General features: G+C 36.9%; 9 protein-coding genes across 9 annotated transcripts; 3 read left to right on the forward strand and 6 right to left on the reverse strand.

Moving 5' to 3' along the window:
* Positions 1-2,800: 2,800 nt before the first annotated feature.
* TBLA0I00790 (uncharacterized protein) lies at positions 2,801-4,957 on the reverse strand (the record flags this gene model as incomplete). The annotated part of the gene is made up of 1 exon (XM_004182209.1): positions 2,801-4,957. The coding sequence occupies one exon, from the start codon at positions 4,955-4,957 to the stop codon at positions 2,801-2,803; it is 2,157 nt and encodes a 718-aa protein (XP_004182257.1).
* A 552-nt stretch (positions 4,958-5,509) lies between these two features.
* Positions 5,510-6,121, forward strand: ERV2 (flavin-linked sulfhydryl oxidase; the record flags this gene model as incomplete). The annotated part of the gene is made up of 1 exon (XM_004182210.1): positions 5,510-6,121. The coding sequence occupies one exon, from the start codon at positions 5,510-5,512 to the stop codon at positions 6,119-6,121; it is 612 nt and encodes a 203-aa protein (XP_004182258.1).
* A 105-nt stretch (positions 6,122-6,226) lies between these two features.
* STE18 (Ste18p) lies at positions 6,227-6,505 on the reverse strand (the record flags this gene model as incomplete). The annotated part of the gene is made up of 1 exon (XM_004182211.1): positions 6,227-6,505. The coding sequence occupies one exon, from the start codon at positions 6,503-6,505 to the stop codon at positions 6,227-6,229; it is 279 nt and encodes a 92-aa protein (XP_004182259.1).
* A 195-nt stretch (positions 6,506-6,700) lies between these two features.
* On the reverse strand, positions 6,701-6,973 carry SPO24 (Spo24p; the record flags this gene model as incomplete). The annotated part of the gene is made up of 1 exon (XM_004182212.1): positions 6,701-6,973. The coding sequence occupies one exon, from the start codon at positions 6,971-6,973 to the stop codon at positions 6,701-6,703; it is 273 nt and encodes a 90-aa protein (XP_004182260.1).
* A 730-nt stretch (positions 6,974-7,703) lies between these two features.
* Positions 7,704-8,945, reverse strand: TBLA0I00830 (uncharacterized protein; the record flags this gene model as incomplete). The annotated part of the gene is made up of 1 exon (XM_004182213.1): positions 7,704-8,945. One exon carries the CDS (start codon positions 8,943-8,945, stop codon positions 7,704-7,706), a length of 1,242 nt encoding a protein of 413 aa, XP_004182261.1.
* Positions 8,946-9,215: 270 nt separating this feature from the next.
* Positions 9,216-10,625, reverse strand: VMA13 (H(+)-transporting V1 sector ATPase subunit H; the record flags this gene model as incomplete). Its single annotated transcript, XM_004182214.1, has 1 exon — positions 9,216-10,625. The coding sequence occupies one exon, from the start codon at positions 10,623-10,625 to the stop codon at positions 9,216-9,218; it is 1,410 nt and encodes a 469-aa protein (XP_004182262.1).
* Positions 10,626-11,055: 430 nt separating this feature from the next.
* GLN1 (glutamate--ammonia ligase) lies at positions 11,056-12,171 on the reverse strand (the record flags this gene model as incomplete). Its single annotated transcript, XM_004182215.1, has 1 exon — positions 11,056-12,171. One exon carries the CDS (start codon positions 12,169-12,171, stop codon positions 11,056-11,058), a length of 1,116 nt encoding a protein of 371 aa, XP_004182263.1.
* Positions 12,172-13,488: 1,317 nt separating this feature from the next.
* On the forward strand, positions 13,489-14,073 carry EAF6 (Eaf6p; the record flags this gene model as incomplete). Its single annotated transcript, XM_004182216.1, has 1 exon — positions 13,489-14,073. One exon carries the CDS (start codon positions 13,489-13,491, stop codon positions 14,071-14,073), a length of 585 nt encoding a protein of 194 aa, XP_004182264.1.
* A 223-nt stretch (positions 14,074-14,296) lies between these two features.
* Positions 14,297-15,520, forward strand: AIM24 (Aim24p; the record flags this gene model as incomplete). The annotated part of the gene is made up of 1 exon (XM_004182217.1): positions 14,297-15,520. The coding sequence occupies one exon, from the start codon at positions 14,297-14,299 to the stop codon at positions 15,518-15,520; it is 1,224 nt and encodes a 407-aa protein (XP_004182265.1).
* Positions 15,521-15,850: the final 330 nt, after the last annotated feature.

Here is a 15,850-nt window from a genome sequence, read left to right on the forward strand (position 1 = left end):
TGATTTATTAAGAGAGGAGATTGAACTAAATAAATCTATATCAGTTTTACAAGGTAATATCAACAAATATGCTTATTATATCTCTATCTTAAATGAAGAAGTTGATAATTTAAACTTTAATTGGAATAATTTTCTCAATAGCTTAATATATGGTAAGGCTAGTAAAGAAGTCTTATATAGAGAATTAAAGATTAAGACGAATGTATTAAAATACTACACAATCATGGCAGTAAAAAACTGCTTCATATCAGTATGCTGTCATGAAGGCAATGTCATTGGTACTGGTAATGGCCCAAGCATTAAGCTAGCTGAACAGCATGCTGCATCAGATTCATTAATCCGAAGTGAATTTCAAAAAGATTTTATCAAGAAACAAAGATTCTCCACAGTGCAATGGCATATGCATATTGCATATATATAACGCGTAATTTATATAGTGGGATATATTCAGAATTTAAGGATGGACCCTCCGGAAAAATAAAATTTCCCAATATTAGAAAGAAAAAAAAGCCATAGTAAACAATTTCATACAAAATATTACAAGGTTGATAACAAGACAACTTGATAACAATGGCTGATTTTGGTAATAATTATTATAGACTATCTCAGATCCAAGAGGTCTGGGAACGGTTACAGGATGATTTGAGAACGGTACTAGATAATTCGTTTGATGATGATGAAATAATGCAAATGACAATTTCCGATGACAAAATGCAAAGAATTGTTGCATATGATCCCTTGATCCAAGCTACCAGTAATAAAAACTTTCGAAAATTAGTCGGGAACCTACTGAAATGCATGAAAAATAAAGCCACACCTAATGCATCAGAGAGTGGAGGTAATTTATCTATGGGACCTCAAACAAGAATGGAGTTTTTAGGTAGACATTGGTGTGGAGCCTTTGTTGCACAGGCTTTATACCATGATTATTCACATTATAATGGTAATAGTTTAGAAGAAATATATCAAAACATTATAAAGAGCAAGCATTTGGATTATTCAGAAAATAATGTTCCTAATGCTAAGGAAGAATCTGATCGTAATTATTTATGTACATCTATGACATTAAATATAGAATCCTTCTATGATAAATTTGTTAACCAGAATCGTGAATTTACTAAAGAATGCGTGGATCCCTTGACTGGTATAGTTAAAGAACATGAGTCGCTTAAAGAAGGTTTATTTGATAAAGGGCTGGAATCTAAACATGAAAGAAGGAAACAGGATTTTACTAGATGGTTGAATGAGAATCAATTAGATTTTTCCATTGATGAGGAAACAGAATTGGTTAATGGCAACAAAAAAAATTGTTACGACTGGGAAATTTAATTCTTGGTGAAAGTTCTGGGGGAAAGAAGTTGTTGTTGAAGCTTTGGAGCATATAACTGAGATACAGGATTACTTATTACAATGTAAAGTGAAAAATGAAATAATTCCATTGGCACCTTTGACAAGCAAGTCGAACGAGGCATATGAAAAACCAAGTGAAAAAATCAAAGTTCTGAAACCTGTACTCGCCAAATTTACTAAGATTGAAAACAAGGAATCTAATCCTGAAGATATCAGTAAGAATGAACGTTCAGTACGATATGATTTCAGTGAAGAAGAAGATACGTATGAAGGTGAGGGAAATTATGAAGAAGAAGAAGAAGAAGATGATGAAGACCCCTATGGGATGTTTGGAAGTCAATCTGCAGTGAATCGAATCAGTAATAACAATTCAGTTCATGCATCTTTTTTCAATCCATTCATGTCAAAAATGTATGATTTCCAAGGAGAAAATTCCAAATACGGTCCTAGTGAGACTGGAAGTAAAAAATCAAGAATTATTAACTTATTACACAAGAGTGTAGATGAGTACAAGAAGAGTCGTAAGATGTGGTCTACACAAATCCAAAAATATGCATATTATATGGCGTTATTGAATGGAGAGTACAATGGTCAAGTATTTGAATGGCCTGAGTTTGAGAGCAGATTAGTAGAAGGAATGCATAGTAAAGAAGTACTAAATAATAAAGTCAAGGGATTAACCTTTGATAGTTATCATATTAGTCCAGGGTGTGTATTGACGATATGTGGTAATGGTACTGAGGATCTTGGTGCAGGTATCGGACAGGATGTTAAACATGCAGAACAACACGCAGCATCTGAAATTTTGACAGTTCTACGATCTGCTGAAGCAAAATAAGAATGCGTAGATGTATTTTTATGTATATAAGATGAATATATTACCTAATATTGTCACATTTTTATTTTTTTTTTCTTTTTCTTTTTTTTTTTTTTTTTTTTTTTTTTTTGATTTGGAGTATGCTGAAGCTGTCTTTTAGTGAGGATTGCCTTTCGGACTATTTTTTTTTTTTTTTCTTTAGCATAGAGGTATTTCGTAATCAGATATTTCCCGGTTTAGTAAAATCTACAGTTGCCTGACTAAGTTGCAATCTTAAGTTAAGCTTTGGAAGGTTGTGATGTTTATTACTTGCTAAGTTATGATTGAAAATCTTTCGTAAAGTTATAGGTATCATATGAAGTGATAATATATAATATATATATATATATAAAGAAAAAAAATACACATTAAAGTAGTAAAGTCTGAGAAAAATGAAAAAAAAAGTTTATTACTTTAAAATTCGTTATTTTTTTCTTTTTTTTGTTTAATGTTCTAATTCAAACATTTAAAATACAAATTAAGTTTGTTTTTTTATTATTTTTATTTGTTTTTTATTGATAGAATGGTTAATGGTAGGTCATATTCCTATGGCCAATGCTTTACGTATGAGGTTTACTAAAGTGTCTACCCTGATTATTCAACGGTGACAGATTTAGCCAAGTTTCTTGGGAAATCGACATCGATACCCTTGTTGGAAGCTAACCAATATGACATTAATTGTAATGGGATGATATTGATTAAACCTTGTAAACAATCAACAGTGGTTGGAACTTCTAATGTAATAAACTTGTCGTTTTCAGACTTCTTCTTATTCCAAACTTCATCATTTTCATTACAAATGATGATTGGATGACCCTTTCTGGCAGTAACTTGTTCAATGGAGGAAACGACTTTTGGGAATAAAGAATCTCTGGTACCGAATGCAATGATTGGTAATTCTTCATCGACTAATGCTAAAACACCATGTTTCAATTCACCTGCAAGAACACCTTCGGAATGCATGTATGAGATTTCTTTAATTTTCAAAGCACCTTCTAAAGCAGAAGCGAATTGATAACCTCTACCTAATAAAAGTAATGATTTTTGATCACTTAATTCATTTTCACATAATTGTTTAATTCTTGGTTCTAATTTCAAAACTTGTTTAATTTGTTCTGGAATCAATTTTAAACCTTGTATGATTTCTTTTCTTCTTTCAGTCTTGGAGATACGATCTTCACCTAATAAGACAGCAAACATAACTAATGCAATGTATTGAGAAGTGTAAGCCTTAGTGGAGGCAACACCGATTTCTGGACCGGCGTTGATGTGAACACCACAATTGGTGGCTCTAGAGATGGAGGAACCGACAGTGTTGACTATACCGACAGTTAAAGCACCTCTTTCCATGACATAATTTAAGGCAAACATAGTATCAGCGGTTTCACCACTTTGAGAGACAAAGACACAAACATCATCTCTAAAGACTGGGCATTTTCTATCCAAGAAATCACTGGCTAATTCAATACTGACTGGTAAATCAGAGAATTCTTCGAAAATGGCTCTTGTGGCAAGACATGAATGGTATGAAGTACCACAAGCAATCATGATTAATCTTCTTGCTCTTCTGATGGTTGGAATGAATTGTTGCAACCCACCCAAGTTGACTAAATTGTTATCGAAATCTAATCTACCTCTCATTGTGTTATAGGTGGATTCTGGTTGTTCATAAATTTCCTTTTGCATGAAATGTTTGTAAGGACCTTTCATGATTTGAGCTAATTCCAATTCCAAAGTTTGAATAGATCTAGTCATGGAACCACCAACGTCCTTTCTTGATCTATGGATATGTAATTCACCATCATAGATATGAGCGATATCATCATCTTCTAAAAACAAGACTTTTTTAGTGTATTTGATGACAGAAGCAGCATCAGAAGAAATGAAAAATTCAATTGGATTTGGAGCACCATCTTCAGATAAAAATGCTCTTGATTGAGAATGCCTTAGGTTGAATTCATTAGCAGCAATTGGCATTAATCCGTCTTTAGAATGGAAATCGGATTTATTGGATTTCAAAGAAGATGATTTAATGACTTTAGGTTCGTTAATGGTCATTGGAGTTTCTGGTTGAGCAGCATTTTCATCTGGGAATTCAACATCGACGAAATCGACTTTTAATTTTTTTTCAGATTTAACACCAATCAATAATGGAGAACCCTTTCTAGTAGCGATGACTTCACCTGGGTAATGGATGGATTTACAAAGTAAACCATACGACCCTTCTAATTCCATTAGGACTAATTTGGATAATTCATGGAAATCCAATTCATGACCTGATTTTAAATTAGTTTGATATAAATGAAGGAAAAGTTTAGCAATACATTCAGTATCGGTATCTGATTCAAAAGTGTAACCTTTATTCATCAATAAAGTTTTCAATTCTCTGAAATTCGTGATGATACCGTTGTGGATGATGACGAATTGATTTTCAGCATCAGATCTTTGAGGATGACAATTGACTTGTTTTGGTTGACCGTGAGTGGCCCATCTAGTGTGTGCGATACCACTGTGAGTTAAATAGGTGACATCTCTATTTGGGTTTGCCTTTTTGATTTGTTCTTTTAAAGAGGAGACTTTACCGATTTCTCTAAAGATATCGATGGAATCTGGTTCATCGCCATCGATGGCGATACCGGTGGAGTCGTAACCTCTGTATTCCAATCTTTCCAGCCCTTCGACTAAAGTGTCGATGATTTCACCTCTAGTCTTTTCGACGAGGTAGTTACAATACCCAAAGATCCCACACATATTTATAGGTAATAGTTTTGTTTTTATTTTTTTATTTTTTTTGATTTGATTTGTTTGTGTAAGCTTAGCTTTAGTGTAGCGTAGCGTGGAAGGGATGGTAGGGATGAAGAAGGAAAATTGAATATGGGAATGAGAATGGAGAAGTAATTGGAAACGAATCGAATTAGTTTAGCTTTAAATAGAAGATGATGAATAAAAATACATTGAAGTGAACTGAAAGAAGATTGGAATTGATTTTCGCGAAAACAAAAGAAAAGAGAAAAGTAAGACGCGATTACTACAAGAGGAAAACAAGTTGCGAAAGATATCGCGAGGCACGGCGGGGTGGATGGAAAAAAAAAGAAAAAGACGTAGATTATCTATATATAGAAAAATGATGAAATCGTGGTAATGTGAAACGGGCAAATAAGATCAATAGAAAAGAGACAGAGAGTGACAAGCGAGAGAGGGCAAGGTAAAGCAAGGTAAAGCAAGATAAAGCAAGATAAAGCAAGATAAAGCAAGATAAAGTGAAGCAGAGCAAAGCAAAGCAGAGCAAAGCAAAGAAAAGCAATGCTGGTGAAGAAGACACATTTGATCCGATCGTTGGTGTTGGGTAGTATAATAATACTATTTGTATATTTTTCTAGTCAAACCGAAAGTGTTATATCATTGACTAAGGAAGATGTTAAGGATGTGGGATTGGGAGTGGAAGTGTCCGTGCCCGAAGTAAAACAAGTAGTGGAGGAACAGGCTCCAGTGGAAACAAAACTATACGACACAATTATGCCCATGATGCCTGATCTCGAGACTAAACAAGAGTTGGGTAGAGTTTCTTGGAAGTATTTCCATACCGTGTTGGCACGTTTCCCTGAACGTCCTACTATGGAGCAACGTGACAAACTGAAGGAGTTTATCACGTTGTATGCCGAGTTATATCCGTGTGGGGAATGTTCGTATCATTTTGTGAAATTGATATCCAAGTATCCTGTGCAGACGAGCAGTCGTATTGCAGCATCGATGTGGGGGTGTCATGTACATAATATGGTTAATGAATATTTGAAGAAAGATGAGTATGACTGTAGTACCATTTTGGAGGATTATGACTGTGGGTGTGGTTCGGACGAAGGAACGCGTGAATCCCAAATGAGTATTGAAAATGAAGATCGTCAATTGGGAGGGTAGGAAAGTGGCGATAGAGAGTTGATAGTGAAAAAATGTTTATAGCATGGTATATATAATTTATTTATTTATAATAGTGATAAGGAAAAAAAAGAAGCTAGATACACACTACATAATAGAACAACAAGCATTGTCGGAGGACAGCTGTGCCTGATGATGAGGTTGTGTATTGGTAACACGGAAATGGTTTGTAGGAGCGTAACCCCAAATGTCCGGTAGAGTGAAATCTTTCTCCTCCGAAGTGAAATTGATCAGATTCAAACAGGCGTTTGAAGAATGGATACGATCTCTCTGCAGTTCGTTTTTCAAATTGTTGTTCAATTCATTTATTCTTTTCAATTTCAAATACTTGATCTTTAAGTTCAACTGTTGTTGTTGCTGTGACATGTCAGGGGAGGGGAGGGCGTTTGCGAAGCATACTAGATGCTTGGACCTTCGTAAGATGCACTCATCGCGTCAATATATATGACAACCTGTTTTTTTTTGAGGTTTATTATTTTACCAAAACCTCTTTTTTTTAACTTTTCTTTTTTAACTTTTTTTTTTAAATTGCGGCGCGCTTGCCTTGCCGGAAAAAATAGCCTACAATAGAGCTAGAGAACCGGAACGTTGTCTTGGTACGGCAGCGGGAGAGTCAAGAGTAGGGGAAGCAACAGAGGATGAGTCTGTTGGTAGAGCCAAAGGCTCTGTTAGAGAATCGACAAGAGCTTCGTCCAAAGCGCCAGTGTCTAGATCCTGTGGTAATTGAGCAGAGTCTGCAAGAGAGTTCTTACGAGAAACAGGTTGCGAGACTGGAGACACTGCTGGGATGACAAAAGGTTGAGAGACTTCTGAGGTTAAAGTTAGGAATTGCATTGATTGTGACGTGGTGTTTGTGTAGGGGGTATGTGTTTGTTGTTTTGTTTATGAGGGATGTTTGGACAAGATGATGGTATAGAAGTAGTGTAAAGTGGTTGTTTATATATGTTGAAAAATTGTAAAAGCATCTACGATTATTACAGTTGAGTTCATCTCACATCGCATTGCGTAATTAACAAACTATATTAGTCAAACACAATGTTTGTATTGATAAATAGCTTAATTGCTTATAAAGCAGCATGACAGGCATGACGTGCCGCATGACGTCTGTGCATGACACAGGTGATGACGCAGGCGATGACGCAAGACGCATGACGGCGGAGTCGAAATAGCGATCGAGTAACAGATTCAATTTCAACAGCAATAGTAATAGCCACAGCAATAGCAATAGCCACAGCAATTTGGAAATTCCATTCAACAAAATCAAGACCCGTGGACCCGTGGAGGAAAAATTGCTGATGACGGAAGCGGACGGCAGCGGAGATTGATCTCCGCCAGTCACGCGGGTCGGGTCACGCCGGACTCACCGTGGAGGGACTCACCGTGGAGGGACTCACCGTGGAGGGACTCACCGTGGAAGGTTCGAGACAATGCCGGCCGAGGCAAAAGAGGGGGGCGAGAGGCCTGGAGGGGCGAGACCTCGCTGGAGAGGGTTGGCCAGACAGGCTGCCCTGCCTGCCCTGCCTGCCCTGCCTAGACCGATACGCCCTAGACAGTGCCCCCCTGCCTAGCCTCTGCTCGTCCCACTCGCTACGCTCACGGCACTCGCTCTTGGCGCAAACGGCCGTGTCTTGGACAACACCACCGCCCCATGCCCGTGCGAAATATACCCCCGCATTTTGCCCTGTGCTATCAGCCGTGCCAGCTGACATTCTATCTGCGCCACATCTTTTACACGCAAAACACCACATAGCCCCTTCAACGCCACCACACTTTGCCCCGCATTCCCGCCTCGAGCATACCATCTCTTCAATCTCTTCAACACCACACAATCTCGTAACCGCTGCACTGCCACATATACTCCCTGTTGTAAATAGAATACTTGATGACGACGTACGCTGGCATCGTACAGCGCGATATCCCCAGTCAGAAACGATTGAATCAAATTCCCGTATTTTTCTTGCAAAAAGTCAACTAGTTCCACTCCAGGAGAAGCAGAATTCCCCGGCCCAGGCAGTATATCCAATAGTGTCTCTACAAGAGTCCGGAAATTCAAATATTTTTGATCATTCACCATAGCCACCGGAATCAACTTGATAAGAATCCTTGTCTTGATCAAATTGAATTGATCTCGAAACGGACCCGGAACGTTCACGGGACATCTCATCAAACTATCATTCAAATGTTCAAACGACTTGGCAAAATCATACTCGTAACATCCGTAGTATTCGCCCACGTAATATTTAAATTTAACCATGTGGCTTTTCAAAGGAGTCTCATGGTACATCAATTCTCTACTACTCAACACTTTGATCAGATTACGACACATGTCTCGATTGCCCAATTCGCCGTATATCTCGAACTCGAGATTCGCGAGAGAATATACTCCGAGTTGGCGGTTTTCCATCCGGGTCGGATTCCGGTCATTCAAACATAGTGTAAAGGAACGGTGGATATTCCGGCCACATTCTTCCAGTAATTCGACTTTACGTTTCTCGAATTTCTTCTTCCGTGGCAATAACCGAGTCATGTGCAGGAATTGTTCACATACTTTGAATAACGGATAAACTATCCAGTTACCACTAGTCTCACTTATCCGATTCATTATTTTCAATTGACGCAAGCACAATTCGTAGACCTCGTGTGTTTGGTTTGGGTTTAACAAGTGCAGTTCTTGACATATCTCGAACAGTTCTTGTATCTTGCCTTGTCCGTGGCAAACAAAGGTTTCTTTATCGTTCGTATTGGACTTGATAAGAAATCGTAGAAATTTTTCATCATAATAACCTCTGTAGAAATAGTCCTCCATTGTGTGGGTGATATTGGTGCTTGGGTTTGGGTTTGAGCTGGTGCTTGTGCTTGTGCTTGTGCTTGTGCTTGTGCTTTTTTTATATACACTTCCACTCTTCCAGCATCCGCCCGAGGTTTACCCGGAACCTCACTCGCAGCTTACTAAAAATTGATTTTCTATTGATTTTCTATTGATTTTCTATTTAAAATATATCTCTTACATACGCCATACACCCTGCACCCTACACCCTGCACCCTACACCTTACATACTCACGTATATCATCTCGCTCAAATAGTATACCCAATCATGGCTTGAGTAGTCTTCAAAGCCTCATATTTGACACGCGAATCACTATGGGTCAACAACTCCATAATAACAATCTTACAATTCTCATCTCTCAACACATCAATACTCTCAGGCAACAATTGAATCACATGTGTGATGTCATTCAACAACACCTCAATCACCACTTTGCTCTCCTTATCATTAACACCCCCGGCTTTCCTCGTAGTGTCCACAAGCAATCTAATCAACTTCTTGAACAATTTCCAATTATCACTCTTGAACTTGTCCACATTGTCACTCCAGAACCCATTATCCACATGTGGAGGTGACCAACACATCAATTTCGAGTCTACCTCCGCAACATACTCATCAAACGATGTCAATTCTTTATACTCATCCTCCAATATACCCCTCAACACCCCCATATCCTCTCTCAACTCTTCGTCCGAATATTTCTTTCTCTCACCCAACGAATTCAAAATGTTTAATCCATTACCGAGCAAAATCAATTGTTTAATCAATAGCTTGTGATTCTCCACACGTTTATCACAACATTGTAATATAATAGAAATACACACTCTCGAGATCTTCTCCTTAATAGTAACATTCACCAATTTCAAAAGATTCAAGAACCCACCAATGTACTGTTGTGTAATCTCGTACGCAATGGATTTATCAAACGTCAATAACCATAACAACAACAAGCAATGGTATTGCATTTGAATCCCCAAATTGTTCGAATTCGTAGCAATGATCTTGGTAGAGTTGTTACTATCCAATGCTCTAGAGATTATTTGGAATATAGTAGGAACAAACTTGGTTTGATGTTTCCAAATCACTTTTCTATAACTCTTGACCGCAGCAAGTTCTTGCAACAATCTCATGCAGACATAACTAGTTTCCATTTGTTCGATATTCACCAAGATACGTACAAACGCTTCGCTATTCAATAATCCATCCACAATCTCCACGTTCAATAATGAACCTTGTTCCACCAACAATGAAACTATATTGAAAACACCAATCAAAACAGTCTGATCATCCCCTTGCAAGGACACTTGGAACAATTCTTTCAATTGAGTTGGGTTTTTTTGGAAAAATTCAATCGTTTCCCCGTTGAAGTTTAATTCTTGACTAGTAAATAATTCAGTAAATAGATTAATCACACATTTATTAGCTTCCACATCATTACTATTTTTCAAGAAATGAATCATGGGCAAAATTATACTTTCATCAATACGCATCGGAGTCTCATATGCTGCATGTTTGATTAAAATCTTTTCTAATTTCTTGATAATGGAAACATCTGTCTCACTAATATCACGTTGCATGGCCAAGTTATCCCATTGGATGTTCCTTAAACTAATGGCATTATGGATTTCCATAAAATGTGTGCTATCCAACAAAATCATTGTGCGATGTCCTTCTTCTTTATCTTGCTTGGTATTTTATTACGTCGTCTCTCTTGGTACTTAACATTGTTTATATATTTTCATATACATTTTCCCTTCCTTATAAAGCTTGGTAAAAAAACCCGTCCGCATTACCCGGCCTCTTCATTGAAATATCAGTCATTTACTCTGCTTAGCTCTGCTTTGCTCAGCTTTGCTCAGCTTTGCTCAGCTTTGCTCAGCTCTTCGCATTCTTCTTGCAAACAATGGCAATTTGACTTATAAAAATAAAAAGCAAATAAAAAGCAAATAAATAAACAAATCTCGTTTCACATTAAAAATTACCTTTTTTTATTTTTATAGTACAAATGAAATTATAAATAATATATAATTATAATTAATAAATATATAAATAGAATATGCAAACACGCTCACGCCAACGCCCGTATATTTAAGAGAATTCTCTGTCAAATTCCTTAGACATATCGGCATTTTCAATGGCACCACAAACGGTTTCACACATTATACCAGTGACCAAGTATGGATCAATGTTGGAAGCTGGTCTTCTATCTTCGAAATAACCAAACCCTTCCTTGGCAACAGATCTTGGGATTCTAATAGAGGCACCTCTGTTAGCAACACCGGAGGAAAATGAAGTCATAGAGGCAGTTTCGTGTCTACCAGTTAATCTTTGTTCGTTATCACTACCGTATAATTTGATATGATCAGCATGTCTCTTGGACAATCTTTCAATAGCATTCTCTATGTATTTCATACCACCTGGGGCTCTCATATTCTTAGTAGAAACATTAGTATGGCAACCAGCACCATTCCACTCACCTTTCAAAGGTTTTGGATGGAAGGAAATCTTGACACCAAATTCTTCAGCCACACGGTGTAAGAAATATCTAGCCATCCATAATTGATCACCCATATCAATACCGGTACATGGACCAACTTGGAATTCCCATTGAGATGGCATGACTTCGGCGTTAATACCAGAAATCTCAATACCAGCGTATAAACAAGCTCTGTAATGAGCTTCAATAACGTCTCTGGCATGGACTTTACCAGTACCGACACCACAGTAGTATGGACCTTGTGGGGCTGGGAACCCACCTTTTGGCCAACCGTAAACGTTATCATATTGGTCGAATAAAGTATATTCTTGTTCTAAACCAAACCAAATATCTTCATCCTTATGAGCTTGGAATAATTTAGCAGCTTCATGTCTATGGTTAAACTTGTTTGGAGTACCATCGTTATTGTAACATGAAGCCAAGACAACAATGTTGTCACCTAATCTGAATGGATCAGGGTAGAAAGCAACAGGTTTCAAATAAACATCAGAATCATGACCTGGAGCTTGGTTAGTGGAGGACCCATCGAAATTCCATTCTGGTAATTGATCAATAGAAGTGATTTTCTTCTTCAAAGTACGACCTTTTGATCTCAAGTTACCAGTACCATCAACCCAAACGTATTCTGCAACGATACGACCTCTTTGGTCTAATTCTCTATATTTTTGTAAAATTTGAGTCTTTTCAACACTATTATATTCAGACATTGTGGGAGAGGGGAAGGTAGGAGGGGAAACAAGGGGGGGGAAAGGGGATATGCTATATTATTTTGACTTTAACGTTTGATTTTTTTTTCTTATTGACAGGAAATCAAGATAAGAATGAGACGAAAAGAATTTGTGTTTTAGGAATATATAAAATATATCAAGACTTATATATAAGACGATTGTGATGTTGAACCAAAAAAAAAAATAAAAAAATTTCGATTGTTGATTTGTTGACTACTTAATAGAGGAGAGCCTAGAAGCCCAGTGATGATGATAGTAAATTTTCTTTTTTCTTTCTTCGTATTATTCTTTTTTTTTTCACAAATAATAGGGATGAGTATAGATGAGCAATGAGCAATGAGCAATGAGCAATGAGCTAATATGATCATGAACTAGATGAATGATAAACGATAATGGTGATAAAATAATTTGAAATGGAAAATATTGTTATTATAAAAATAGAATTAGGCAATTGATAGAACCTGATAGCTAATTTATTTACGGAAATAGAATAATTAATACTAGACACAAAAAAGAAAATTCTTATCATTCTACAGTGATTACGCGCGACACGCGACACTTTTTGGGTACTCTGGGTGTTTCTGAGTAACAGGCGGGAACTGGAGCCCGCACGAGATCGGCTAGAAAGAGCCGCAGTGCCGGAAATGGTGCAGTAGAAAGTCCGTAGTACGCACAGAAAGGGCCGCGTGCAATGGGAAAAATCACAGAACACCGTGGAGAGACACCCAAGAAGCCTGTGGAATTAGGTGTACGGGCGACAAGCTGAAAGGGGTGGCACGCGACGCCGATAAGCAGCGATAAGCGGGGTGCACGGCGGTTGCGGGGCGGTGCACGGGCGTCGCAGCCGCATAGGGGTGCTGCATGCGGAATTCGCGCGGAAACATATGGCCGGGCCAAAGGGGAGGGAAAAGAAACGTGAAACGTGAAACGTGAAACACGAGATGCAACACGTGGCGCGTGAAACACGTGTCACGTGCGGGAAAGGACGGCCCCGAGTAAACTTTGGGTGTGGCCGGGTAAACTGTCCCGGGTTAATATTTTCTGGATAAACTTCCTGGGCCGATGAATGGTCAATACTTGTCCAGTATCTTCTTGGAAACTGAAGCAGGCTAAGCTAAACTATGATAAGCCAAACAATGGAATGGAGTAGACTAGACTAGAGTAAACTAGACTAGACTAGAGTAAACTAGACTGCACGTGACACATAATGTTTCTCTTATAAACTCCCGGGGTCCAAATTAACAGATTATCTGTTTAGTGGTCAACTCCCGTGCACGTGCTCACATATCCCCCTACATGCCTTCACCAACCCCAACAACTTCGGACGACAGTGTTCCGCCAACAAACACTTCTTCTGAGAATGCTAGCCTCACTAATGCCACTGCCACTAATGCCACTGCCACTAATGCCACTGCCACTGACGCCAAGAGCAAAGACAGCGACACAAATGCTAGCGCCGCAAATAGCCATGCCACACCAGTGCCGGACGGCATTGCTCCGGTAGCCGCCGATTCAGCTGCAGCCGCCGAAGCCGAACGTGCTCATTATGAACAACTCAAGAAATCACTTCGACAATCTCTTACCATGAAAAAACAATTACAAGATGATTTGGATCGATTACAACAACAAATTTATGATTCAGAGACACTCTACTTAAATAATTCAACTTCTAACACTTCAACCAATGGTATAAGTCATAATTATTACGGTAACATTGTTAAAGGTTTCGAACACTTTACAAAATCGCATGGCCATGGCCATCATGGTAGTAATGCTAATGGTAATAATGCCAACGGTGTTGATCTTGCATTTAATGATAACGATAGAATATTCTCTCTAAGTAGTGCCTCTTATGTAAAGCAATTGGAAAATAATAAATAGATTTAATCACCACCACCATCATCATCATCATTCATTATCATTATATATTATAGTGTCTTTTACTATTTGGCAAGGGTGTATTTTTCCCGGACTTGTTCGTATCCGAGATCTCCAAAGAAAAATACATTTAAAGGATTTGCCAGATTATATATATATAGATATATAAATCTCCCCCAATGTAAGAGAAAAAAAAACAATAAGAAAAGCACACACTTCACGAATCATGCTAGGAGTAAGGCATAGATTGTTGGTATCGACGTACCGGCCACTATCTAGATCCATACAAACCGATTCTCAAAGGTTAAACCAGGTGAAAATTACCTTACTGGATGAATTCGTACCAAAATCCACTGCCGAATCTACAAACGACAAAACAAATGATCTACAAATATTCAATACTTCAAAATTAGCATCGGTCCAAATCCCTTACAATTTGCCCCTCTATATCAGACCAAACTCCTTAATCTCGCTTTTGTCCAATATACAAGAAAATAATTTCCATATAAAGACTATTTATAAAAATGTATTCTTTAATTTATTCCATTATAAATCATTCAATTCATCTAAATTTGATAAAATTTTATTCACATCCTCAAATAAAGATACATCTGTAAATAACAATTCAATTGTCGTCTCCTCTTTGGGAAATAATAAAAATTCTTCATTATTCCATCTAAAGATAGATGGTACCAAAGATTGGAATTTGTTTGTGAATAACAAGTTTAATGGCAATCCCTTATTGGCATTCGAAGACAATTCTTCTTTAAATATTGACAAGAATCGTATTACAGGTAGAGGGAATGTCATCTTGAATATCAATGGTTCGTGTTATAACATAGATTTAATTGATCAAAAAGATCAAATCATTATCAATAAAAATTGTTTGGTTGCCATGAATGGAATTTCTCAATTCGATATTAAAAATTCTTTGAAAAATTTAAATTTAAATTATTCCATAAATAATCAATTAAATTCAAATAAGATAATCACCGATACAGAAGGCAAGCAAAATGATAAACAAATAGTCGAAGATTTTAATTGGAAATTATTTATGACATATAATTATAAAATTTTAAATTATTTAAATGATCATTTCAAAAAATTCATTTTCAAATATTTCATCAATAGAAATAAACAATTCGTAACAATCAATGGTCCAAGAACTATTCTATTACAAACAAATTCAAATCAAAATCAAATAATATCTGATTTCATCTTTTCCTCCAAATTATTTAAAAAATTGGAAAATTATTCCACTTCTTCCTCTTCATCTTCATTTTCAAATGATCCAGTTAAATTAGTTAAAGATACAATCAATGCAAATAACAATTTGTTGAAACAACAATCTCAAACAAATTCATCTACATATCTACATTACGCTACTATAACAAAGAATAAAAATGTAGTATTCCAATCTACTCAAGATTTTAAAGATGCTATACGTTAGACTGTTAGTACACCCCTCACCCCTTCAGCACCTGACATTCCCGCTTTAAGTAATTATCCCTTTCTTTTACAGATCCGAGAAATTTTGATTTTTTTTTTAATTTTTTTTTATTTCACTTCCAAAAAATCTAGACTGACCCATTGTAAATACTTACCTACTCTTTATTAACATTCTTTTTTTATTCTAAATTGTTAGAAGTATCTTCACACAATTTTACTATCCCTCATCTCATCGTCATCATTCTCATCATCTTTTCATGATACTGTAAATATTCATTCACTAATTATTCGCGGATTTTTTCCCAAAACAAATATAAGAAAAAAAAAAAAA

This window comes from Henningerozyma blattae, chromosome 9, assembly GCF_000315915.1.
Source record: "Henningerozyma blattae CBS 6284 chromosome 9, complete genome".
NCBI lineage: Eukaryota > Fungi > Ascomycota > Saccharomycetes > Saccharomycetales > Saccharomycetaceae > Henningerozyma > Henningerozyma blattae.